Raw genomic sequence first — 27,296 nt, 5'->3', positions numbered from 1 at the left:
TAATCCAATGAGCCACCCAGGCACCCCTTATTTTTATTTTTATTTTTTTAATTTTTTTTTCAACGTTTATTTATTTTTGGGACAGAGAGAGACAGAGCATGAACGGGGGAGGGACAGAGAGAGAGGGAGACACAGAATCAGAAACAGGCTCCAGTCTGAGCCATCAGCCCAGAGCCTGACGCGGGGCTCGAACTCCCGGACCGCGAGATCGTGACCTGGCTGAAGTCGGACGCTTAACTGACTGCGCCACCCAGGCGCCCCTTATTTTTTTGTTTTTAAAGTTTATTTATTTTGAGAGAGAAAGAGCACAAGCAGGGAAGAGGGAGAGAAGGACAGAGAGAATCCCAAACAGGCTCTGTGATGTCAGTTCAGAGCCCAGCGCAGGGCTCAGTCTCATGAACCGTGAGATCATGACTGAGCCGAGATCAAGAGTAGGACACTTAAACTGAGCCACCCAGGTGCCCCTAAAGATTTTATTTTTAAGTAATCTCTACACACAATGTGTAGCTTCAACTCATAATCCGGAGATCAAGAGTCATATGCTCTTCTGACTGAGCCAGCCAGGCACCCCTAAAATTTACCATTTTAACTATTTTCAAGCATACAGTTCGGTAGCATTAAATACATTCACATTGTTGTGCAATCATTGCCATTATCCATTTCCAGAACTTTCTCATCATCCCAACTAGAAACTCTATACCCATTAAACAGTTATGCTCCGTCCCCCCCCCCCCCCCGACCCCCCAGTTGTTAGGTAACAACTAACCTCTGTTCTACTTGTTCTATGAATTTGCTTATTCTGGGTACCACATATAAGGAGAATCATACAATAGTTGTCCTTTAGTTATCTGGCTCATTATTTCATTTAGTGTAATGTCTTTAAGTTTTATCCATGTTGTGGTATGTATCAGAATTTCCTTTTTACGCTAATACTCTGCAGTATAGTTATACCATATCTCATTTATCCATTTATCTGTTGATGGATATTTGCCGTGTTTCCACCTGTTGGTTATTGTGATTAATGCTTTGAACATTGGTGTATAAGTATCTTGAGTTTCTGCTTTCAGTTGTTTTGGATTTATACCTAGGAGTGGAATTGCTGGATCATATGATAATTCTATGTTTAACTTTTTGGGGAACTGCCAAACTGTTTTCCACCACAGCTAAATCATTTTATATTCCCACCAGCAGTACAGGGAAGTCCTGATTTTTTTCCACATCCTCACCAATACTTGTTATTTTCTGTTTCTTTTTTCTTTTTCCTTTTTATAATAGCTCTCCTAATGGGTTGAAATGCTTTTGATTTGTTTTTCTCAAATGGCTTATGGTGTTGAGTATCTTTTCTGCTTAGTGGTCATGTGTATATCTTCTTTGAAGAAAAGCCCATTCAAATCTTTCCTCAGCACCATTTGTGGAAAAGACTGTCCTTCCCCAGTTGACTCCTCTTGGCACCCCTAGTTTAAGTTATTTTTATTGTAATGTAAGAATACACGCAAGGATGAATTTCTTATGCTTAAAAGATTTTAAAAACAAGACAGATTAACAAATTAGATATAGATAAAATGACAAAACCAATAAAATTAAAATCAATTTTATGGGACAGATGATGTTTTACTCAACTTGGTACATTTACTGCGACTATAGTATTATCTGCTGTGGTGTTGGGAATGCATTGGGAATTTGGGAATGCCTTTTTTACCTGGCCACCTGACTCCTCTGTTCTCTCCCCACTTTTCTCAAGTCTGAAAACAATAAAACTGTGCAGGGGTGCCATTTGACCTTTAGTTGGATATGTGCGTTATGCACTTATCAGTTCTTACTCTGTTCTTGACTATTGGTACAGACCAATTAACATCCTGTTATTTGGCCTAAGCCTCGTGGTAGGCACAACAGCACACGTGGGCCGGGAAATCCCTGGGCAGCTCTCTGTTTCCAGGGAAGTGTCTGGATGATCCAGAACAGGCTTATGCTAATGTTTTTAGGGTAATATTAAAATGAAAACACACAATTTAAAAATTCTCACAGAGAGTGTATAGACTGGGAGAAGTATCCGCAGACCTGGTTTGAGACGCACTTCTCAATGTTTGACAAACACTGTTTTATTTCCTCTGCTGCTGGTGGATTTAATTTTTCCCCCTCAAGTTTAAATAATTAAGGTAGGGATCCTGACCTTCAAGTTTGGCAGGAGGAGCTTGTTTTGCTTTTTTGTTTTCCTTTTCTTTTTCTGTAGTAACCATTTAGAGGGCATCTCATTGTTGCCTGCTTTCTGTATTGCCTCTGTCCTAGATGGTGGTAAAGGGTCCCTTCCCCTTAGCTGGGCGTCTGCCTCTTTTTCTTAATTGCATTTATTAGCTTTGGTTATTCTTGTAACTTTGGTTTCTCATATTGCTTATTTTTAGTGTTTTTACTTTACTGCTTCTTCCCTTGAATACAACCAAAATAAAAGCTTCTGTTCTTTTGTTTTAAATTTTTTTTTTACATTTTTATTTATTTTTGATAGAGACAGAGCACAAGTGGGGGAGGGACAGAGAGAGAGGGAGACACACAATCTGAAGCAGGCTCCAGGCCCTGAGCTGTCAGCACAGAGCCCGACGTGGGGCTCGAACCCACAAACCGTGAGATCATGACCTGAGCCGAAGTCGGACACTTTAACCGACTGAGCCCGCCAGGCGCCCCAAAAGCTTCTATTCTTAATCTAAGCTCATGATATATGTGTTTACAAATAATTTTGCTGCCAAGAATCTGTCAGGTTGGCTTTTATTACATTAGTTTTATGTGGTTAACGTGACAACCCTTGAAGACCATGTCTTCTGACTTAAATTCTCAACTGAGCTGTCCCTATTGAAAGTGCGAGACTGCCAGTTTGATTTTAAATATTGGAAGTGAGTTACAGTGAGATAGAGCTGCAGAGCAACAACCTTCATGTTCCTTTGCTTCTAAATGCGTTTGGCGTTTGTTTCTACTTGAAGATAGCGTTTCCCTGATGCTTTTTTTTTTTTTGGAGGAAGAGCCCTCTCCCTTCTGTGGACAGGTCTGGGGGCAAATGGCTGAGACATGAACTGGGGCCCTGGGCTGCCTCCTGTGAAGAGATCACCTTCACGCCTTCTCTCCAGTGTTCCAGTGTGTAGCTCATTTCTTACTGGCGTGAACTCCTATATATAGCACCTAAAATCAAACTGTTCTCGTCTGTGTGTGACATGAAGTAGTGCTCTCATCTAATTCCAGGACGTGATGAAATCTTCCTATTAACAATATAATAGTTTTCCAAATTTGTGTCAAGAAATAACCAGAGAATTACATTTATTAAGAAAATGCCCCCCCCCCCCTTTTTGGCCAGACTAATAGCATTTATATGACATAACACATATTGCTGTGTTAGTAGTAGGCTAGGGCCTAGTTCTCAGTGATGTGTCTTTGCTGTTTAGCTATTTGCTGTCTAAGTGAGCTGTTGGCAATTTTTTTTTTTTGAACAGTGCATTTTTTTTTTTTTAAAGATTTTATTTTTAAGTAATCTCTGCACCCAACATGGGGCTCGAACCCACAACCCCAGGATCAAGAGTCACATGCTCTACCAGCTGAGCCAGCCAGGGGCCCCTGAACAGTGCAATTTTTTATTTTATTTTTAAAATAGTGGTAAAATACGCAAAAATAAATTTACCGTCATTAACATTTTTAAGAGTACAGTTCAGTGGCACGTAATTCATAGTGTTGTACAATGATTGCCATTGTGTAGTTTCAGAACATTTTATCCCCAAATAAGCCCCATACCCGTTAAGAAGTCACTTCCCTTCCCCCCGCCCCCCTAGGCTCCGACAGCCAAAAATCTGCTTCTGTCTCTGTGGATTTACCTGTTCTGGACCTTTCATATGAATGGAATCATACAATAAGTGGTCTTTTGTGACTGGTGATTTCAAAGTTCATCTATATATTATAGCATAAATCAGTACTTCATTCCTTTTTATATCTATTGTATTGGGTATGTCATATTTTATTAATGACAAGTCTTTTGGTTAGCTAAATTTTTAAAACTTATGTTAAAATACACATACTTTAAAATTTACCATTTTAACCATTTTTTTTAAATGTTTATTTTTGAGAGAACGAGGGGGAGGGGCAGAGAGTGGGGAGGGGCAGCAAGGGGGGTGCAGAGAGAGAGGGAGAAGGATCCAAAGCGGCCTCTATGCTGACAGCATAGAGCCTGAGGTGGGGCTCGAACTCATGAACTTTGAGATCATGACCTGAGCCAAAATCAAGAGTCAGATGCTTAACTGACTGAGCCATCCAGGCACCCCACCATTGTAACCATTTTTAAGTGTACATAGTTTGCTGGCATTAAGTATGCTCACAGTGCTGTGCAGTCATCAGCACTACTGTCTACCTCTAGAGCTTTTTCATCTTCCCCAACTGAGACTTTGTACCCATTAAATACTAACTTCCTATTCTCCATTCTCCCCCAGTCCCTGGCAACCACCATTTTACTTTCTGTCTCAATGATAGGGAACTTGATTACTCTAGATCCTTAAGAAAAGTAGAATCATACAGTATTTGTCCTTTTGTGCCTGGCTCATTTCACTTAGCATAAAGTCCTCAAGGATCATCCATGTTGTAGCACATGTTAGAATTTTTTTTAGTTGCTTTTTAGTTGCTGAACAATATTCCATTGCACGTATTATACCATGTTTTGTTTATCCATTCATCTGTTGATGGGCACTTGGGTTGCTTCTACCCTTTGGAATATTGCTCATAATGCTATTATGAATGTGGGTGTACAAGTATCTGTTTGAGTCCCTGCTTTCGGTTCTTTTGGCTATATACCCTGAGGTGAAATTGCTGATCATATGGTAAATCTATATCTAACTTTTTGAGGAACTACCATACTGTTTTCCACAGCGGCTGCACCATTTTACATGCCCATCAGCAATGCGCAAGATGAGTTCCAGTTTCTCCATATCTTTGCCAACACCTATTATTTTGTTTTTGTTTTTTTTTGATAGGTGCCATCCTAATGGCTACTTGAAATATGTATTTTAAATTTTAGTTTATAATTAAATGTCATTGTATAGGCAAGCACATAGCACTTAACACTAAGTTTTTTTCAAATTTGTAAAAAATATTTATTTTTGAGAGAGAGAGAGAGAGAGAGAGAGTGAGCTGGGGAGGGCAGAGAGAGAGAGAGGGAAACACAGAATCCAAAGCAGGCTCCAGGCTCTGAGCTGTATGCACAGAACCTGATGCAGGGTGAGATCATGACCTGAGCCAAAGTCAGGCACTTAACTGACCACCTGGGTGCCCGTAAGTCTTTTTAATAAGTAACAAGTATGACCTTAGTTGACTGTTTGATATGAACTGGGATGGGAGCACTGAAAATGTTGAGGAGACCATTGTTACTATAGTACTTCCAAAAATTATGTCTAAAAAATAATAATAAATAAAAACTGTAAGTCTAACTGTATAGATTTATTTACCCACCCACCCCCCAAAGTCATGGACAAGGTAGTGCACGGCAGTACTTGATGTAAGTTGGTAGACTTGATCTATCAAGTTATTGTTGGATATATTATAGAGTTTACATATAGAGCAGGGGTCAGCAGCATTTCCCTGTAAAGGTAGTAAATACTTTAAGCTTTGTTGGTTCTAAGCCTTTGTCTCAACCACTCAACTCTGCTGTTGTCCTACATGAAAGCAGCCATGGAAAATATGTAAATGGATGAGCATGGCTATACAAGTAACACTTTGTATGTATACGGTTATTTGTTTAAAAAAAATTTTTTTTTAACGTTTATTTATTTTTAAGACAGAGAGAGACAGAGCATGAACAGGGGAGGGGCAGAGAGAGAGGGAGACACAGAATCGGAAGCAGGTTCCAGGCTCTGAGCCATCAGCCCAGAGCCCGACGTGGGGCTCGAACTCATGGACCGCAAGATCGTGACCTGAGCTGAAGTCGGACGCTTAACCGACTGAGCCACCCAGGGGCCCCTGTATACGGTTATTTGAATTGCATTTAACTCATACCTGTCCCAAAATGTTATTCATCTTTTGATTTGAAACCACTTAAAAATGTAAAAACAGGAGCGTCTGGATGGCTCTGATGGTTAAGCAGCCAACTTCAGCTCAGGTCATGATCATGCAGTTCGTGGGTTCGAGGCCCACATTGGGCTCTGTGCTAACAGCCTGGAGCCTGCTTCGGATTCTGTGTCTCCCTCTCTTTTTGCCTTTTCCCCACTCGGCTTTCTCTCTCTCTCAAAAATAAACATTAAAAAAAATTTTTTTAATGTAAAAATATTCTGGGGCATCTGGGTAGGTCAGTCAGTTGAACATCTGACTCTTGTGTTCAGCTCAGGTCATGATCTCACTGTTCATGAGATTAAGCACACACACCCCCCCCACCTCCCCCCCCCCCCCCCCCCGCCCCAGCCTCCTGGAGGCTGCTTAAGATTCTCTTCCTCTCTTTCTGTTCTTCCCCTGCTTGTGTTCTCTCTCTCTCTCTCTCTCTCTCTCTCTCTCAAAAATAAATATTAAAAAAAGTAAAGATATTCTTACCTCGTGAGCTGTACAGAAGTAGGAAGTGGATGGGCTGGGTTTGGCCTGTGGGTGTGGTTTGTTGATCTGTGGTATGAAGGAATTAGTGGGTATTAGAGGTGCTGTGGAACTCTTGTGATACTTGGGTTATTTTTTGAAACACTTTGGAGTTAGCTTTTGCTCCAGGCAAAGGGCCAAGGGCTAAGGGAGTCAGGCTGCTGGAAAGGAAGAATAGTAAGCTCAGAGTAGCAGATGCTGGAATCCCAGATGGGATGTGTGCCTTATGTAACAAAGATTAAGTGATCCAGCTAACTTCTGGCATGGTTCTTGGCACATCTTTGCTTTCCATAAGTGTCTGTGGGAATGTAGGTAAGATGAGAAAGGTGAACAAGGTCTGAGAAGGATTGGGCCATATTAAGTGACTGCTGTTTGGGTAACCTGTCATCGCCTTTGTGTGTGTGTGTGAGTTCATGAAGACCCCAGGCAGCTGAAACCTGGGGTCAGTAGGGCTCTAAAGTGTACCAGGTGCCAGGCAGCAGGCTGGGGGCCTCACTGAGCTGCTGGGTGGGTATTACCATCCCTGTTTTACAGATGGAAGCACTGAGACGGAGGGAAGTTGGTAAATTCTGAAAGGTCACTCAGCTGGAAAACTTTTAGCTGGGATTTGAAAGTAAGTTTACCTCTCTGATCCTAATGGTTGGCGTGTTCCAGTGAGGAGACCTGTTTTTCGGATTTGGTTCTGCTGTTGATTTTCTGTGTGAGCTTAGGGAAATTATTCTCCATCCAAGAAGGAAAAAATTATTTTAGCTCAAGTAACTTCTGCCAAGCCTGCCTCACAGAATTATTGTAGGTGATTGAAAGAGGGAATAGATAAGAGCTCTTTGAAAAATATGGAGTACCATACAGAAGCAAGATGCTTTGTCAAGGCGAGGCCCCTCCACAGGGCACTCTGGTCCTGTCTGTGTAGCTCTCAAAGCCTTGCACCAGATCTGGGAGCTTGATTCTTTGGAGAAGCCGAGCCCTTAAGCTCTCGTGAGTTTACTTTTTTAAATGCCTGTATTAAGTGGAATAGGAGCTTGAAAAGAGAGAAAGGGCGGCAGTCAGAATGGCAAGGTAAGAATGAGCTGATAGCAAAGCCCCAGAGGGCATATTCAGACCCCAGGCTGATCCAAAGGATGCTGCACAGCTACGGGTGTGCACATGATGGTCCAGAGTTATGAAACCAAAAGCAAAGTTAAACATTTTTTTTAACGTTTATTTATTTTTGAGAGAGAGAGAAGGAGAATGTGCGTGCGTGCATGCCAAGCAGTGGAGGGCCAGAGAGAGACCGAGGATCCAAAGCGGGCTCCACACTGATAGCAGAGAGCCCGAAGCAGAGCTCGAACCCACAAACTAGTGAGATCATGACCTGAGCTAAAGTCAGAGGCTTAACCGATTGAGCCTCCCAGGCGCCCCAGAAAAGCTTTAAATCATGTCTGGTATGGTGATATAGCATATTTTTACCATTATTAAAGCTTTAGCATGTAGAGATGAAAGTCTGGCAATACTTACATATTTCATCTTCTGTGAGTGAAGAATAATCGCAACGTTATTTTATTACTATTACAAGGCTTTTAAAATTATCAAAGTACTCATGTCTTCCAAAAAATGTGTACGTATGCAAAGTGTATATAATACATATGCTTTAATTTCGCAGGCTAATAGATCTATTTTGTCTGTAGTTCTTAAGAACTCTAAACTGTTTTCAGGGATTAGGGATAAATTCAGTGAGAGTCTTAACACGGTTGGTGAGTAAGCATTATTGTGATAAAGTTCTGTGTGGCCCAGTGTAGACATATTAGAAATACTCTTAAAATAGCCGTCCTCTCAGGCCTCACTTTGGAGTGGAAGAAATAGTGTCGAAGAACTTCACAGTGCATTGCAGAGAGGTGGGACTGCTAAGGACTTATGCAGATTTTCAAGAGAAGTTAGGTGGTAAACAGAGAGCTACTGTATTTAAAATAAATTTGGTCTGAGAGATTTAACCTGATGAAACAGTATGGGGTCCAGATCATTTTTATAATCAAATGTTTTAAATTTTATGCACATCCAGCAAACAGGTCTTCCTGTGATATGCTGGTTGGCCACTCAGTGAAAGTATCAGATGTATTGTTTCTATTTTGTTTTGTTTGCTATTCTGTTAAGAAAATTATCTAGTTAGGAATAGGGTGGGGGGAGGAGCCAACATTTTATTTTTATTTTTTTTTATTAGGGTTGTGGGTTTCTGTTTAATTTAAAGAATTTTTGTTTCTTACTGTATTTTACTGGCTTCTTTGTAAAATTTGTTTAGAGGGAAGCCACATACTTAGAGTTGTGGCTTTTATTTTATTTTAGTCATCGTCATCGTTGTTATAATGCAAGAAAGATACTACCATGTTGCTTTATACTGGCAAAATGTATAACACATGTTTATTGAAAATGAGTTTACTGAGGGAGGCTTAAATGAAATTTGTCTGTTAATTATTTATATTATTTGGCCTTATCTTGGTAATTCTAGCCTGTGAAGTAGGGCTAGAAAATTGGTCGATTATGAAATAAACATACAAAAGTCCATAGCTTTGCTGTGTAACAGAGGATATAATTTAAAAAAAGAAAAAGACTTTACTCACTACAGCATCAAAACTCCCCAAATAATTTAAAACAATGCCAGAAATATGAAGAAAACAAAAAACGTTACAGTGGTGACATAGAATACTTGAAGATGTTAAACCAACTCGTTAATTTTTTAATTAATGTAATTCAAAGAAAAATCCCAGTGAATTTTTTTCTGACGGGGGAGAGTGACTTGTTAAAATGATTTTGAAGAGCATCCAGGAGAATAAACAGGCAAGAATAGCGAGGAACACTTTGAAAACTAAGAGTTTGGGGGAGGATTGGTTTTGTACTATCAGGTATTTATAGATTTATACAAGAATTTTAAAGAGTAATCTGAGCCCTAGAATAGATAGAAATAGCAGTAGATCTGAAAAGAAAGCCTAACACCTGACCCAACTATGCATGAGTTTAATATATAGACAAAGGCTTTGTGTATAAATCAGGACTTTTTCAAGTGCAAGAGAAAGAAAATCAATCATCTTGGTTTAAGCAAAAACCAAACAAAGGCATTTATTTTGTCAAGTACCTGGAGTACCCTTGGGGTGATAACTGGCTTCGGTGACTCCAGAGGAGGCTCAAATGCCCTCTCTCTCCTGACTTTGCTTGTTTCTCAGGGTTGGTTCCTTTCTGTCCTATTGCTGATGGACTTCCTTTCTGCAGCTTAGAGGAAAAGGAGGTGTGGTTGTTGACACTTCCAGGCTTCTATTTTTACAGCAGAGGTCAAGGAAGAAAATGACCTTTCTTGCTGTCAGTATGTAAAATCTTAAGGAAGGACGCCGTGTGTGCTGCTGGGGTCATGTGCCCGTCCCTGGGCCATGACCATGGGATGCTGCACTAACAGGGTCACCCATGCCAGTTCTATCCAGGACTCCAGCTGTCTCTGCTGTGCAGTTTCACCAGAACCACACGGAACAATCAGGAGAGGAATTGTTCCCAAGGTGGGTGCGGCACGGGGTGACAGAATTACTGGGGGAAGGTGGAGACAGAGTATTGGGCAGACTGGGGTGGCAAATGTATACTCAGTCATTAAGAACAGGATGGAGTATTCAGTAAAGGGTGCTGCACACTTGGTTAACTATTTGAAAAAAAAAATTACATCCCTGCCTTTGACCATATTCAGTAAAATTCCAAATAAGTAAGTGATCGTTAAACAGGGGAAAAAAACTAACTAGAAGAAATAATGTCAACTTTTTTTATAGACTTTGTTTTGTTGAGCAGTTTTAGGTTCACAGCAAAATTGAGTGGAAAGTACAGAGATTTCTTCCCATTCCCCACCAGCATGGAGTACATTTATTACAATCAATGAATTTGCATTGGTACATCAGTATCACCCGAAGTCCATAGTCTACATTAGTTTTCACCCTTGGTGGTGTACCTTCTGTGGGTTTGGAAAAATGTATAATGACCTGTATTCACCATTATAATATCATACGGTGTGGTTTCACTGCCCTGAAAATCTTGTGCTCTGTCTGTTCATCCCTTCGTCTCCCCCAGCCTCTGGTGACCCCTGAACCTTTTACTGTCTCCATAGTTTTGCCTTTCCCAGAAAAAATGTCATGTAGTTAGAATCATAAAGTATGTAGCCTTTTCAGATTGGCTTCTTTCACTTAGTAAGATGCATTGAAGTTTCTTCCATGACTTTTCATGGCTTTGATAGCTCAGTTCTTTTCAGCACTGAGTAATATTCATTGTCTGGATGTACCGTAGTTTTTCTATCTGGTCGTTTACTGAAGGACATCTTGATTGCTTCCAAGTTCTGACAATTGTGAACAAAGCTGCTCTAAACATCTGTTTATAGGTTTTGTGTGGACAAGTTTTCAGCTCATTTGGGTAAATACTGAGGCGCATGGTTGCTGGATCTTATGGTAAGAGTGTGTTTAGAAACTGCCGGACTGCCTTCCGGAGTGACTGTACCATTTTGTATTCCCACCAGCAATGTACAAGAGTTCCAGTTGCTCCACCCACCCTCCCACCCACCCACCAGTATTTGATGTTGTCAGGGTTCTGGATTTTGGCCATTCTGATAGGTGTATGGAACCGTCTTCTTGTTGCTTTAATTTGCATTTCCCTGATGACGTATGTCGAGTGTCTTTTCATACTCTCATTTGGCATCTGTGGTGGGTTTTTTGTTGTTTTGTTTTGTTTTTTTTGTTTGTTTGTTTTGGTGAGATTTCTATTCGTCTTTTGCCCATTTTTTAATTGGGTCGTTTGTTTTCTTATTGTTGAGTTTTAGGAGTTATTTGTACTGTGTGTTTTGGATACCAGCCCTTTATCACATTGTGTATTTTGCAAATATTTTCTCCCAGTCTGTGGCTGGTCTTCTCATTCTCCTTATAGTCAGATATTTTTCTAATCTCAAAGTAAAAAAAGTCTTTTGAGACATAGAAAAAGGAGGGCTGAAAAGCAGAGACTACGGGCGGATAGCCTAATAACTGGAGCAGACTGCACACACGTGCTCTATTTTGCCTACACTGTTTTGTCTTGTGTAATTTATCTTTTGAAAATTGTGCAGGAATTTTATTTTTTTTAATTAAAAATGTTTTTTCATGTGTTTATTTTTGAGACAGAGAGCACGAGCTGGGGAGGGGCAGAGAGGAAGGGAGACAGGATCTGAAGTGGGCTCTGCGTTGAGAGCAGAAAGCCCGACGCAGGGCTCGAACTCACAAACCGTGAGATCATGACCTGCACCGAAGTCAGATAGTTATCCAGCTGAGCCACTCAGGGGCCCCCGTGCTAGGATTGTAAAATAAAAATTTACCTACAAGTCAGGATTTCTGGCTTATCTTGAAAAAATGGGAAGTGTTGGCAACAATGGATTCAGATTCCTATGTGGCAGCAACTGGCCGCATTAAGTGGAGCCACTTCCTGTAGACGGGGCGTGGGGCTCTCAGACACCACCTCCTCTACACTCTCTTGTGCCTCCCAGCAGTGAGGTTACGTGTGAGTTGACCTTTCTTATTTTAGTTAGGTTCATTTACCTTAGCTGTCTCTTCCTCTTAGATAAAGGTTCATAGTGTAAGTTACGAAGCAACTTCACTGAAGCAACTTCACAACATGGAGAAACTAACAGGGAGTGTATTTGCTGTCTGTGGCAAAAGGTTAATAGCCATAATATGGAAAGAACGCTAATGCATCAGAAAGAAAATAAGACAAACGCAACACAAAAAATAAAAATTAAAATTAAAGAAAAAAAAAAGAGGTTAATTCCCAATAGGCCATAAACTTCGTGACGGCTGGGGGTATGTCTGCCTTGTTCAATGTAGTATCTCAGTGCCTAGCTTAGTGCCTCCCACTTTGTAGTAGTCAACAAATATTTGTTAATGATAATTAGTGATAGATGATACGTACTGAGGGTTTACTATGTACTTAAGTAAGCCATAAACCCTGTGCTAAATCCCGCCCGTGCTCTTGTTGAATCCCTCTAGAAACCTGCCAAGATAAGTGCCATGATCCTCACTGCCCAGATGGGACACGGGCCTGGAGACATAAAGCCCCCACTCAGGTTGGATTCCAACTGATATTCTTTAAGCTACTATGTTAATTCCATCAAATAGCTTATTGAAATGAGTTGAAAAAGAAAGAATACAATGTTCAGTAAACATGGAGAACATTTCTAACCATATTAGGAATCAAAGACTAAACCCAAAATACCTCCCATTGCTGTGGAGTTTGGGGAAGGGTCTTCATGTATTTCTGTGGGAGGCTACATCAGTGTCCATTCTGGTAGAGGGTATTTTGGAAATTTTCTTCAAAAGTTTTAACTGTTCATAACTTTTAACCAAGGGGATTCCACTTCTAAGAATTTATTCTTTTTTTTTTTAAAAGGTTTATTTATTTTTGAGAGAGAGAGAGAGAGAGAGAGCGCACAAGCAGGGGAGGAGCAGAGAGAGAGGGAGACAGAGGATCTAAAGCGGGCTCTGTGCTAACAGCCACGAGCCTGACTCAGGGCTCGAACTCATGAACCATGAGATCATTACTTGAGCTCAAGTTGGATACTCAACCCGCTGAGCCACCCAGGTGCCCCCTAAGAATTTATTCTTTTTTTCCCCCCCTAAGAATTTATTCTAAGAGAAAAATTAGGGTTGATTACAGATTTATGTGCAAAGGTAGCATTATCATGTTAATTATAGTAGTGAAAAATTGGAAGCAGCCTGAATGCCCAGCGATAAAGGACTGGTAGAAAAAATTATGGTATAGTCATATCCTGGAATAATATGTGGTAATTGAAGATTCTTCCTTACAGTATCAGATGACCACTGTGTTTGTCCACTGACTCTAACGTGCTGTGTGGAGTAAAGAAAGCAATTTGCAGCAGGTGTTTGGCAGTGTATATGTCTGGCGCATACTCACCCCCTACTGTGTTTGCTGCTGTTAGAGGGGGTGGAGCTAAAGGTGATTTTTATGTCCCCCTCCCCCCACGTACTTTTCCAAACAGCTGTAAATTCCCATACTTTGTTTCAGAGTTTATTATATTGGTAATTCTGAAAGAATATAGGACCTCATAAAGTTACCCTAGGTTGACGTACAGTAGGTTTTCTGTGAATGTGTAAAATTCTTTGTGAAATCCATTTGTTTTCATTTTTTTTCACTTCAACTTTAAAAGTCTGTCAATACGGGCACCTGGGTGGCTCAGTCGGTTAAATATCCAACTCTTAATTTCAGCTCAGGCCTTATTCCAGCGTTTATGGGATTGAGCCCTGTGTCAAGCTCTGGGCTGAGCATGGAACCTGCTTAAGATTCTCTGTCTCTCTGTCTCTCCCTCTCTCTCTCCTCCCTTCTGCCCCTGTCCCTGGCTCACATGCTCACTCTCTCTCAAAAAAAAAAAAAAAGTTCTGTGAACAATACCAATACTTATCTGAAAGATCTCAACAGTTCAGGAAAAAAAGCAGTAGATTATGGAAGCCTTTCTCCATGTTAGGCTAATTCCCAGGTCCATTAGCCAAGGTAATCATTACCCATAGTTACAGTACTTTAAATGTGCATCAGGAGTTTACCCTGTTTGATATAAATTCTTTATTAAGCAAATAGTCACCTCTAATATGTTTTAGATATCTGGATTTTCATGAGTAGTAGTCCTCGAAAGTGAGGTACCCCTGTGTTGGTTCTGTGCCTTTTTTATCAGAACCCCAGCACAGGGGAAGACATTCCCAGTGCTTATATATTTATGGAGCAGTGTTTGTTCTTAAACACCAGCCCCTCATCAAAGATAAATACATAAATGAATAAATAAAAAATAAAATTTTGGTATCAGAGTTGCATGGAAACACATCTACACTCTATCGTTCTCTTTAAGACTGTAACAAACTTCTGTAGAGTGAACTACTTTCATTGGCATTTGGACCTTGCCAATAAGGAAAGATTCAACCTCATTTATTTGTTTTTTCCACTCAGCAAATATTTGAAGACCTCCCCTTTGGGGAGTAAACTTAATAACTAAACTTTTATGTCAAGATGTTTGATCTCGTTTGGGGAATGCTATCAACTATTCTTTGAGCTTCCCAGCGTTGTCCCGATTTTCTTAGATGTACTCAGAGTCACGGAGTTGTTCAGAATTTTTACTGGAAGGGGAAAGAATTTAATGGCTGAATTAAATAAAGCAAGTCCTTCCCTTTTTTCTCTCTTCTCCTTTACCTTATAATTGCTTGAAAGTAGTGCCTGGGGAGGGTGTCAAAAGTAAGAGTCTTGGGGAAACAAGTCAGATGGTTTTCATTATCTCTCTTCAGAGCAGTAAAGGGCGAAGGGACAGAGAGGAAATGAAATGAAAAAGCCATCCTTGTGAAACACTGGCCTAATAAAGCTGTGCTCCAGAAACCGAGAGCAACAGACGATGGCATCGAAAGGAATGCTCTCATTTCTAGGAAAGCAGGTATGAGCGCTTCCGAAAAGATGAAGAAAAATGAAAACTTTATACTCTAGGACACAGAGGCAGGATCTGTTCCCTGCACTTTCACTCCCATGTCCTAACCAAGAAGGGGTTGACAGGGCAAACGGGACACTCCTTAACTATGAGTAACAGTTTTAAATGCCTGCAAAGTTTGCAGAAGTAAGACTGTAGACCATTTTCCCTTTTGAATAATTTTATGCCATCATCCATATTTTCTCCCTCCTTTTATTTATTTTTTTTTATTTTTGATTTTTTTTGACATTTATTTATTATGGAGAGACAGAGACAGAGCCTGAGCATGGGAGGGGCAGAGAGAGGGGGGAGACACAGAATCTAAAGCAAGCTCCAGGCTCTGAGCTGTCGGCACAGAGCCTGAAGTGGGGCTCGAACTCACAAACCGCGAGATCATGACCTGAGCCGAAGTCGAACACTTAACCGACTGAGCCACCCAGGCACCCTTATTTATTTATTTTTTCAATGTTTATTTATTAATTTTGGGGGGGGGGGGGAGAGAGTGCGGGGAGGGGCAGAGAGAGGGAGAGAGAAGATCCCCAGCAGGTTCCACGCTGTCAGTCCAGAGCCCGACACAGGTCTCAGACCCACTAACAGGGAGACTGTGACCTGAGCTGAAATCAAGAGTGAGACGCTTAACTGACTGAGCCACCCAGATGCCCCTCTCCCTCCTTTTACGTCTTTAGAGTACAGTGAGAATTATTTGGGGGTATGAATATATTTCTTGTCAATAAATAGAAGAGATAGAGGGCTTTTTCTTTAGCTTTGATACTGGTGATCTTCCTAACTTAGGCATGGGTTTTTTTCAAGCAACCTTGCTGTATCCTTATCAATATTGTAGAAGATCATACACATGGTGCAGACTTTAAAATTTAAAATAATAAGGTATTCCACTTTTGAAATACTTGTAAGCCTTGGCTTTAAAAAAACCTACATGTTCACCGGGGATATTTTCTTGTAGCCGTATCTCAGTGCATGTGCAGACTTGTCTCCTTAGGCTGCATTTGACAAAGTAGAATAGCCATCTTTACCTCTGATGGACATCTCTAGCTCTTGGGCCAAATTGCCCTCCTTTCTTGTTCTGACATTTTGACCCACACTGTGTGGGTGTCCCTCTCCTTGGATCCTGGTACTGAGCTCATTTTAAGGCATATAATCGCCATTTTTATCACCAGACGTGGGTGTGGATAGATGTACACCAGTGATCTGAGGGTCCCTTCCTAAAGAGGCATTTCTGTGCTGCATCCTGGATCTGGGCACACAGCCGAATGAAGGCAGGAGAGCCGAGTCCGAATGAGGAGGCCTGGAGGCAGGTAATGGCTCTGGGGTTGACTGCTAGGTGGGAAGCAGGAGTGGACCAGAGCGGTTCAGAAGCACTGAAGAGGATCCAAAGGAATGTCATGTCTGGGAAGTTGATCGAGGAGGTAACACTTGAGCTCTCAAAGGCTGAGTGAGAAGGTCTTCCAGACACAGGCCTGCCCAGGCAGGATTAGGGTTCTTGAGAAGGCCTGGAAGTTCTGGTGGCCATACTGGGGAGAAGAGCCTAAAAAGGTAGGAAGTGTCCTGATAAGGAGTTTGGAGGTGAAGCAAAGTCGGTTGAGGAAGTGGAAGATGGCCTAAAGAAGGGAGAGGCCAGGGGCAGGGAGGCCAGTTTGGAGGCTGCTGTAGAGTCTGAGCACTGACAGACAGAGAGAAAGGACTGGAGCTGTAAGGCAGCACACAGTCTGATTTGGAAGTTTTTTGTTTGTGTGTGTTTGTAGGAGGGACAGCATATGGAGACCTGTTAGCTCCAGAGGATGAGGAAGAAGGATGAACCAGGAAAGACTGAAGTTTCCATTTGGGGAAACAGTAATTGAAGGAGGAAAACACAAGGAGAAGGAATAGGTTTTGGAGAAAGATAAGGAATTTAGTTTGGGATTCATTGATTTTGTGGTGACATCTAGGTAGGGTGTCTAGCTGGCAGCTGGAAATGCAGGAGCACCAGTGTGTGTGTGTGTGTGTGTGTGTGTGTGTGTGTGTGTGTGTGTGGCAATTTCTTTGTAAAAATCGGCTTCTAGAGCCTCCTTGAAGATGTTCAGACTGCACCAGGATCGCCCCGGGGCTTGCTGTTAGTTACGTCTCTTGGTGCCTACGTGCATTTCAGAAAAATCAAACTGTACAGCATATAAATCCCAGCACCTCAGAGTCCCCCCTCCCCAGAGGACTACAGCAGTTTTTGTGTACTCTTCAGAAACTTGTCTTGTATACACACACATCTAAGTCTGTAAATCCCTAGAAAGGGTGAGTCAGACACCAACAGAAACTCAATACACATACTGTGTCAGGCATGTAGTAGCTTCCCAAATGTTGTGTCATGTGTCTGTTGCTGTGTGTGTGAATTTGGGGTCCCTCTTTGTCCCCAGGGGTCAGTGCTGCTCACAGGCTGACCCCTGAGTTCCTTCTACAGTTGCTCAGGGTCTCCAGTGACTAGGTATATAACCTTTTGATGTGTGAGGCTAGATACTTGAGTCTTTTTCTCCTTTAAATGTTAGTTTTCTTCAGTGAATATTAATTGTTATAAAGATCTTGTTATAAAAATATACAGTGGTGGGCTGGGGTGCCTGGGTGGCTCAGTTGGTTAAGTGTCCAGCTGGTTGCCGCTCATGGATGATCTCATGGGTTTTTGAGGTTGAGCCCTGCATCAGGCTGTGTGCTGGCAGCACGGAGCCTACTTCAGATTCTCTCTCTCTCCTTTTTTCTCTGTGCCTTTCTTTCTCAAAATAAATACATAAATAAAATAAACTTTAAAAAAGTAATAATAATATACAACCATGGGGCACCTGGCTGGCTTAGTTGGTAGAGCATGCATCTCTTGATCTCAGGGTCATGAGTTCAAGCCCAAAGCCCCACATTGGGCATAGAGCTTACTTAAAAAATTTTTTTTTTAAATATATGTGTATGCATGCATGCGCACGCACACATAATGGGAATTAATATGCATGTATTTTTTGCAAGGTAGACTATATAAATGTATACATTTAAAAAAAGGGAATCCCCACCCACCCCCAATTCACTCACCAGATTTAATCACAGTAAACAGTATGGTATATAAATCCTGTTATATGGGTTGGGGGTGTGGAGAAATACACACACACACACGCACACACACTTGGGAAAATATTTAAAAAATGACAAATGGCCTATAAGCTCTTTAAACTGATAATAACCCCTTTAGAAAAGCAGACAAACAAATATACACTGGTGGTTTAGAAAGAAGCATATACTAGTACAGCATGATGTGAAAAAAACCTTTAGTCTCCCTAACTGTCCTGTCATGCCCTGTCCTTAAGGTGATCGGTAATTGCTGTTAACAATTCTCCTAGAAAATTTGGAATGAAGATAGAAATGTGTGTGTGTGTCTTTTGAATGAACATAAAATGAATCTTGTGAAACACATTATGCTTTTTCTTTTAAACTTAACAAATCTCAGATTTTCCTCTATTGGCTCATATAGCTCTATTTCATTCTTTTCTATGGCTTATTGGCTATAATTTAAGAGAAGGTCAGTGAGTACTGCTGTGATTATTTAATTGGATTCCATTGATGGACATTGAGTTGTTTCTCAGTTTTTCCGTATTCCAGGTAATACTGTGGTGAATATCATCATTCCCTCGTGGAAATGCTTCTGAAGGGCGAAAAGAAAGGGACTTTTTTTTTTTTTGATGTTTTTTTATTTTTGAGAGAGCATGAGCAAGGGAGAGGCAGAGAGAGAGAGAGAGACAGACAGACAGACAGACAGACAGAAGATCCGAAGCGGGCTCTGCGCTGACAGCAGAGAGCGCAGAGTGGGGCTTGAACTCAAGAACCATGAGATCATGACCTGAGCTGAAGTCAGCCGCTTAACCAACTGAGCCACCCAGGCACCCCAGGAAGTGACTTTTTTTTTTTTTAAATCAGCTTTATTAAAGTATAGTGGGTATACAAAACACCATGCTTGGTTAATGCAAATATTCAACCCGATGAGTTTGGACATATGCATACACCCATGAGACCATCCCCACAATCAAGGTAATAGACATATCCAGCACCTCAAAAGTTTCCTTGTGTCCCCCTCCCCCTTTTTCCAGTAAGAACATAATATGACATCTGCCCTCTTCAGACATGTTTAAGTGCATAATACAGTATTGTTACCTACGGGTCTGTTGAACAGCAGGACTCCAGAGCTTATCCATCTTGCCTAACTGAAGCTTTATACCCATTGAACATCTCCCCAGCCCCTGGCAACTACCATTCTGTTCTCCGTTTCTGTGAGTTTGACTATTTTGGGTAACACATTATAAATGGACTGGCTTATTTCATTTAGCATAATGTCCTTGAGGTTCATCCATGTTGCAACTTTGAAGATTTCCTTTTTAAAGACTAAATAATGTCATAGGTATAGACCACGTTTTCTTTATCCGTTGGTCCGTGGACATTTGGGTTGTTTCCATATCTTGGCTATTGTGAGTAATGCTGCAGCGAGCATGGGAGTGCAGGTGTCTCTTCAGAATCCTGATTTTAATGAAAGAAGGGGAATTTTAAAAATTATTCATAGAAATGTTTTTTATCATCAATGAATACAACAACTGTTGGAGAGGTCGTGGTCATTTATACCTTCACACATAGCATGCAGGTGCCTTTTCCATATGTCTTTGTCAAAATTAGTTATTATTAACCTGAGCATTTTTGCAGGGGGGTGGGTATCTTGTTATGGACGGTAATTAAATAGAACTTTGCCAGTGCCTTCATGTGAGTCTGAAGTTAATAATTAATGAGGACTTCAATTCTGAAAACTGAAAAGCTGGACCTTGATGTGTGGAGGTGGCCCAGGCGTGTTGCAGGCCAGCAGGTGTCCCTCAGTTAACGGGTGTTAGCCCGTGAACGGATGTGGGCTGAGCCGCAGTGGCGGCCAACGGGGGCTCCTCTGCCTGCCTTGGCCTGGGATGAATCTGGGAGGCTGCCTCTGGCTTTAAGGGTGCTGAACTCCTCAGCTGCTCACATCCATCCCTGGGCAGTCCAGGTGAAAACAAGTTCTTCCCTTTTCTATAGCAAGAAATTGAGCTTTCTGAGGGCCATTTTTTTTTTAGCCTTTTTTTTAACCCTGCCATATGATAAGCATTATGGAATTTGTATAATTTGGAAAGGCTAGCATTTCTCCTCTGGTAGAGCTTATCTTAGAGCAAAAGTGATTTTTTTCACTTCTCTATTTTGACTTAAATTGTCTGTGCGTTGTAGTTTTTAAAATACAGAAACTTTTTTTGTTTATATCTCTTTCTTTGTCACATTAAACTTTTGTGTTACCATTAATTTTGAGGTCAACGTAAATTTTACCCCAGCAAATTAATTTTGATTCTCATTCTTTTTTGGAGCATGGCATCCTTTCCAGTTACATAGTGACACTTACTTTATATTGCTTTTATATTACATACTTATCCTTTGTAAAGAGGAGGTGTGGTGTGCTTTCTTGCTCACTTTTCCAACTCACATCATCCTCCACTGATGTCCTAATAGAGGGCACTGTGCTTTGGTCATACATGAGTTTTGATCAAGAGTTATATTTTCTAATTAAAATGAGAAACTGTAAAACTGGATATGAGGCCTTCAGCTGTATTTACTAATTAATCATACTGAGTTTTGATCCAGATGTGGGAGGAACTGAAAATTCCCCTGTGTAAGTGGAGGATTTCACAGGCATAAAGTTCCGTTAATTTGTGAAAGCAAGCTTGCAAAGTTTCTCTAGTCTCCAGTCTTTATTAGGTCATTGTGCTGACCTTAATAAAGTGTGCCAGGCATGTAGTGGGCACTCCAAAAATGGGATTCTGTTCCTTCCGGATTCTTTAGGCACCTAGATATACATGGTGCCATGCCAGTAAAAGTCCATAGAGATAGAGTCCCCTCAAGATTATGTAAAAGCTATACTGGAAGTTGATTTCCTAAATGTACTAAGATTTCACACTCAGGTCTTTAAGTATTTTACATGCAGCTAGTTACATATAGGCAAGAGAGGAAGTCATGTTTGTATTCAGTGTGGGAAGGAGATGGCCTTGGCTGACGTGAGATGGGTTCTTGTGTTCTTATTGTTCAAGTTTGTTTTAGCTTTAGTGGCCCTCCTTTTTTCCATGTTCCTCTTTCCCTCGTCCAATATTGCACATGCAAATCAGTAAAAGAAATCGGATAACCTGTGGAACCAGTTTTTCCTAAATAGGGAGATGGTTCCATGGAATATTAACGTTCAGAGTAGTCTTATTTTAAAGATTTTTAATTTTATTTATTTATTTATTTATTTATTTATTTATTTATTTTTAATTTTTTTTTTTTAACGTTTTATTTATTTTTGAGACAGGGAGAGACAGAGCATGAACAGGGGAGGGTCAGAGAGAGGGAGATACAGAATCCGAAACAGGCTCCAGGCTCTGAGCTGTCAGCACAGAGCCCAACGCGGGGCTCGAACTCATGGACCGCGAGATCATGACCTGAGCCGAGGTTGGCCGCTTAACCAACTGAGCCACCCAGGCGCCCCTTTTATTTATTTTTAGTGCTTATTTTTGAGAGCAAGAGAGAGTGCAAGTTGGGGAGGGGCAGAGTGAGATACAGAATCCAAAGCAGGCTCCGGGCCCTGAGCTGTCGGCACAGAGCCCAGAGTGGGGCTCAAACTCACAGACCATGAGATCATGACCTGAGCTGAAGTTGGACGCTTAACTGACTGAGCCACCCAGATGCCCCTAAAGATTTTCTTTTTTAAGTAGGTTTCACACTTAGCACAGAGCCCAATGCAGGGTTTGGACTCACCACCCTGAGATCAAGACCTGAGCTGAGATCAAGAGTCGGATGCTTAACCGACTTGAGCCACCCAGGTACCCCTAGGGTGGTCTTATTTTAAACGCTTGTACAACTTGGGGCGTCTGGGTGGCTCAGTCGTTTGAGCATCCGACTTCAGCTCAGGTCATGATATCACGGTTCGTGGGTTCGAGTCCCATGTCGGGCTCTGTGCTGACAGCTCAGGGCCTGGAGCCTGCTTCAGATTCTATGTCTCCCTCTTTCTCTGCTCCTCCCCTGCTCGCACTCTGTCTCTCTCTCAAAAATAAATAAAGATTAACAAAATTTTTTTAAGCTTACATAACTTAATATGCTAATTAGAAACTTAAAATCTAGTGATAAATGGGAATTTTAGAATCTTCTCTACTTTTTACAAGTTCAGAAGTGTCTTGGGGGAGTTGGCTGTCTCAGTCAGTGGAGCATGCAACTCTTGATCTCGGGGTTGTGGGTTTGAGCCCTACGTTAGGTGTAGAGGTTGCTTATAAATCTTAAAAGAATGTCTTATTAGACCTTTGTTTGCCTCATGACCATTTAGCTTCTTTATTTACACTCACAGCGACAGGGACCTCACTACCCTGCAAGGCAACTCACTCCATTCCCTGCAGCTATTGTCACTGGCAAGCTCTCCTTCTGGTCATCTGAAGCCTGCCTGTGGTGGAACAGTGTAGCACTTATATATTACCCATCACAAAACTACTTTGAATGCATATTTCTTTTCGTTAGATGGAAATTACCAAGGGCAAGGATCATGTTTGACTAGCCTTCTTTCCTTCTAGTGTGTTGAACACAGGCACTCAGTAATGTTTAGAGAATAAATCCTTATTCAGTTTCTTGTGATTTGAAGATTAACTGGAAGTTGGGCTACGTATTTTTCGTCTATATTTAGAAACGGGAAGTGGGCCTCTGTGGAGTAGATACAGTCACATTTAGGAGGTCTTTTTCCTCATTGGTTAAAATGGAAGTATCCCCTAGTGCTTTTGAACCACAAATACGCTTTGATCATTTATAGCAAACGATCCAGTTAGATAAGAAGAAATCTGTTTGTTTTCCTTTTTCTCTGTGGTCCTCATCCTTCCAAAGACACATGCAGAAGAGCAGTGCAAGCTCTGAACTTTCTACACTGATTATTTTAGCTGTTGTCTTCAAGAAGCTGAAAGGGAGGGAAAAAAAAAAAAAAAGCTGAAAGGGATTTAGAGAAAAAGGAATAATCCTTATAGAAAATCAGAAGGTGAAGATCCTAAGGTACCCAAAAGCGTACCTGGGAAGAGTCGACCCCACTGGGAGTCTCTGGATTCATGTGCAGGACTGTCTGGAGTTTTAAAACCCAGTTTTTCTGCAGTATTGCATAGTACGCATGCAGAACACTGCTACAAATCATTCCTTACTGAATGGCCCAGGTTTTGACATTAAGGCCTGAAAAGGATCCTGGTTCCCAGCCCCTAGTTTGTGCCTGTGGACACCGAGGCTGGGAAGCGCCAGTCACTTTTTGAAGGAACACAACTGCCCTCAGGCAAAGTCTGAGTCTAGAACTCAAGGTTTTTTGACTGTTAGCCTAAAAATAAAACATTAGAAGAGGCAGAAACTGTTGATTGCTTACTTAGCCATGTTTAAAATGTTATAGCCAAGTGGGGGTTGGGAATTAGACATCTTTTTTTTTTTCCCTTCCTCAAAACCATTTTTAGTTTCCTGGTGTTTCCAGTTTGCCGTGAATCCTGTAGCTGCTCTAGACCGGGATCCTTCAAGACTGTGTTACTACAAGGCCACCCTACGTGGCCACCCCCCTCCCCAGGGTGCCCCTCTTTCTTCCAGGCACTTGGCAGCCATTGCTGTTAAGTGTTTTTCTCCTGGCCTCCTGGCCCACCACAGTTGTACTAGAGGAGACCCTCCCTGTGAGGCCTGCCCCTGGAGCCGGCCTCCCGGGTCGCCCCCATTCAACACAAGTTTAGCAGATCTCCCTCCATTTCATCCTCGCTTTCCCTCCCAGAGGTCACTGCTCAGAGCTGTACCTGCTGCCTTCATTTTCTTCTGTCCTCTGGTATTAATTGACTGCATTCAACTCCGTAGCCAGCCTCATTGGTTTTTCCTTTCATCTTGTTCGTTGATTCCCCAGCCTGTCAGGCTTCAGCACTCACAGGCACCCTTCCTCCCTCCCTTTTTCCTACTGTTGTTTGAGCTCTGTAGCCCAGCCATTGCGTGTGTGTGTGTGTGTGTGTGTGTGTGTGTGTGTGTGTGTGTGATATGTCTCTGGAGCCCATTCCTTTCCAGCACCTCCCTTAGGCCTTCATCCAGCCCTTCTGCAGTTGCAGTAATTTATGGACTACTCTCTGCATCCAGTCTTGTCTCTTTGCCAGTCCATTGTTTGCACGGGTGCCAGATGAATCTTCTTTAAACGCTGCATTTTCAAAGTCAGTCTTTCCCTGGTTCTTCTCAGAAACATTGAAGTAGCTCCTTGTTCCCCTAGGAAAGTCCGAGCCTACTGTGGTCAGGTGCCTGCATTCCTTGGTGGCTTCTCTCCCTCCTCTGTTGTCCTCAGCCTGTCCAGTTTGCTCAGTGCCTCCTGGATGAGCCTTGTTCCTCTTGGTCTCAGGGAGTCTTTAGCTCCTCCATGGAGCCTTGTCTGCCAGCCATTCTTTTCAGGTCTTTGCTGATGCTCACTGACTCTCCTGTTCATCTGACTCTTGATTCACTAAGCAAACATTACAAAAGATAAGCTGTTTTGTTCCTGTGAGGAATGGATTATAGAGGGGTAAGATGGCCGGTCCCCTTGGCCAGGAAGCTTGCCTGTGTCATCTGGATTCTGTGTGTGTCTGCTGGATTGGAAGTGTAAAGGCAGAGGCCAGGCCTTACGTATTACATTTAAATTTTTTTTAAATCACCAGCATGCATACACCCGGCAGGGTTCTGCACAGGCAGATAATAAATGCTATGAGAGCGGCTGGTAAGACTTATTAGAACTTCTTATTTTATGTAACTATTTTGGCAGTTTCTATTAACTTCTGTATATTCCCACTTTAGGCTAGCATCAGTTATAGCATTAACATTTAGGTAGAAATCTATGAACATAAAGTCATCAGCGGAGTCATAAGACTTAATTAGATAAGGTTATTTAAGATAGTGATTTCTCATTAGACTGGCCCTGCCCACATTAGCTTTTCTGCTTTTTTTTCCCCCTTCAGTCTGCATGAAGAAATCAGTGATTTTTATGAATACATGTCTCCGAGACCGGAGGAAGAAAAGATGCGGATGGAGGTGGTGAACAGGATCGAGAGTGTGATTAAGGAGCTCTGGCCCAGCGCTGACGTGAGTATCTGTCTGGTTGCTGCGTGCTGAGGGCAACATCCCTGTCCGTAGCGGGGGAGGGCACGTGTTGGTGTCTCAGAGTCCCCACATGCAGGCGTCTGTACACTTAGGGGCGATAGTCTTCTCTAGCCTTTAGAATTTGGGGCCTCCTGGCACCTGTTGGGATGAGCACTGGGTGTTGCATGGAAACCAATTTGACAATAAATTTCCTATTAAAAAAAAAAAGAATTTTGGGCCTCCTAATTATTTGCAGTGAATCGGATGACTTAGTTAAAACTATTTCTTTGCAGTGCTGAAGAGCAAGACTAGAGGTAAACTATATTTAGGAAGCATTAGTACAAAGAGAAGACAGACAAGGCAGGCCTTTTTTTGTAGTAGCTGTGTTTTTGGATCTGATAGATCAAAATCCCATTACTGTTTTGTTCCAGCCTACCGTTGTAAGTGTTCATAGCTGAATGAAAATGTCAAGTAGGAATCTCTTAGGTCCTAAGAAGCTCATTTTCTTAGGCTAATGCAGGCATCAGTCTGTTTTCCTATCTTGGCACTCCTTCTTTCTTCTTTCTGGCCCCTCCTTGTCTCCCCGTGCAGACCCACCTGGTGAATAGGACTTTTGCCCAGGATTTCCTCTTTGCTTATTTGTGGTTCTTGTTGAAACTAAATACTTTTTAGAGGTTTTTTTGAGGGTCTGTTCTACAATTTTATTCATTCAAAGAAATTAGAATCTGTTACTCTGTGTTAAATGGCTTTTCTTTAGACTTTGTCTTGGGATGATAAAGGGGAAGCCAGGGAAGTTTCTTTTGTTCAGGTGGCAAAACAGAAAAGCTTTAAATGAGATACTGTAGGTAAAGGGAAGAGGAGAGGACACTAATATTTTATTGAGCAGCTTCTGTGTGTTCACATTGATTCTCCTGTGTGATCCAAATCAGTAGCTCTCAGCTGGGGGGTGAGTTTGCCACCCAGGGGTCACTTGGCGATGTTGGAGACATTTTTGGTTATCATTGACTGGTGAGGTGCTCCTGGCATATAGTGAGTAGAGGCCAAGGCTGATACTAAACATCCTACAATGCACAGAACAGCCCCTCGTGAAGTTATCTGCCCTGAATGTCAGTAGTGCTGAGGTTGAGAAACTCTGATTTAAATGAATCTTCCTCCTTTAGAGGTGGGGGGGTTTTAACCATATTTTTGTTTACAGGTGAAAAACATGTAGCTGTGATTAGGTTCCTGGGTGCATCTCACCTCAGAGGCTGAGCTTTTTCACCATTCATCCTTTGTTGCAATTACTTGCCTACACTGAATCTTCCACTCTTCTCCACGGTTGGGATAGGATGTGTCTAGTTTTATGCCACAGCTTCTTGTTGGGATGACACTGCCTGGTGCTCTGCATGGAGCTGGCCTGCAGCTGAAGTAGTCTGACCCTAACTCAGTAACCCATGACAAGAGTCCTGCTTAGGGAATCAAAATTAAGGATTTGTTGAACATGTCTCTAGATTATAAGGGAGCATGAGTAACTTGGGTATTACTTTTGAGAGTTTTCTGTTTCAGTCTGTACATTTGTTCTTTTAACCTTATAAATTTAAACTATATTCCTAATGTCTGCCTATGAGATACAGTATTCCTGCTTCATGAAAGCGTGGTGTTATTAAAAAGTGCCCTTGTAGTACCAAAAAATACCAATAGAGGGGAGCAAAAAACCAACCTTTCTCTAAAGCATGGTGGCTTTTCATCTGATAAATACCTTAATATAATAATTTTTTTCTATTTCAGGTCCAGATATTTGGAAGCTTTAAAACTGGCCTGTATTTACCTACTAGGTTAGTACATTTATGAAGCTTTCAGGATATTGTGCCCTTTTCTAGAATGTGTTCATTTTGGCTGTTGAATGTAGGCGAGTAGGAACAAAACAGATTTACAGAATGCAAATTCACTTTATCTGTATTTTATTTGAATTACCTTGGGGGTAGAACATCACTTCAGATGATCTTCTCAAACTGATATCTGTATCCTGTCAGATGTAAAGAGAACATGTAGCAAATGGAATCAGTTAACAATGAACTACCCTGCCTGTTCACTTCTGTAACGTAACCCACTAACACAGAGGTTGATATAATATTCT

At 41.6% G+C, this 27,296-nt stretch overlaps 1 protein-coding gene across 5 annotated transcripts in view; it reads left to right on the top strand.

Moving 5' to 3' along the window:
* Positions 1–27,296, top strand: part of TENT4B (terminal nucleotidyltransferase 4B) — a 75,581-nt gene that overhangs the window by 29,537 nt on the left and 18,748 nt on the right. For all 5 annotated transcript variants that reach the window (XR_007147464.1, XM_047836418.1, XM_047836416.1 and 2 more), the window contains exons 2-3: positions 25,060–25,183; positions 26,948–26,994. Coding sequence is in view for 4 of the 5 variants with exons in the window: in XM_047836418.1 (XP_047692374.1) it covers positions 25,060–25,183; positions 26,948–26,994 (171 nt within the window). In the remaining variant the exon portion in view is untranslated. The remainder of the gene's footprint in view (positions 1–25,059; positions 25,184–26,947; positions 26,995–27,296) is intronic.

Source organism: Prionailurus viverrinus, chromosome E2, assembly GCF_022837055.1.
Source record: "Prionailurus viverrinus isolate Anna chromosome E2, UM_Priviv_1.0, whole genome shotgun sequence".
Taxonomy (NCBI): domain Eukaryota; kingdom Metazoa; phylum Chordata; class Mammalia; order Carnivora; family Felidae; genus Prionailurus; species Prionailurus viverrinus.
Note: the sequence above shows the minus strand (reverse complement) of the source record. Positions and strands in the feature narration are given on the sequence as shown.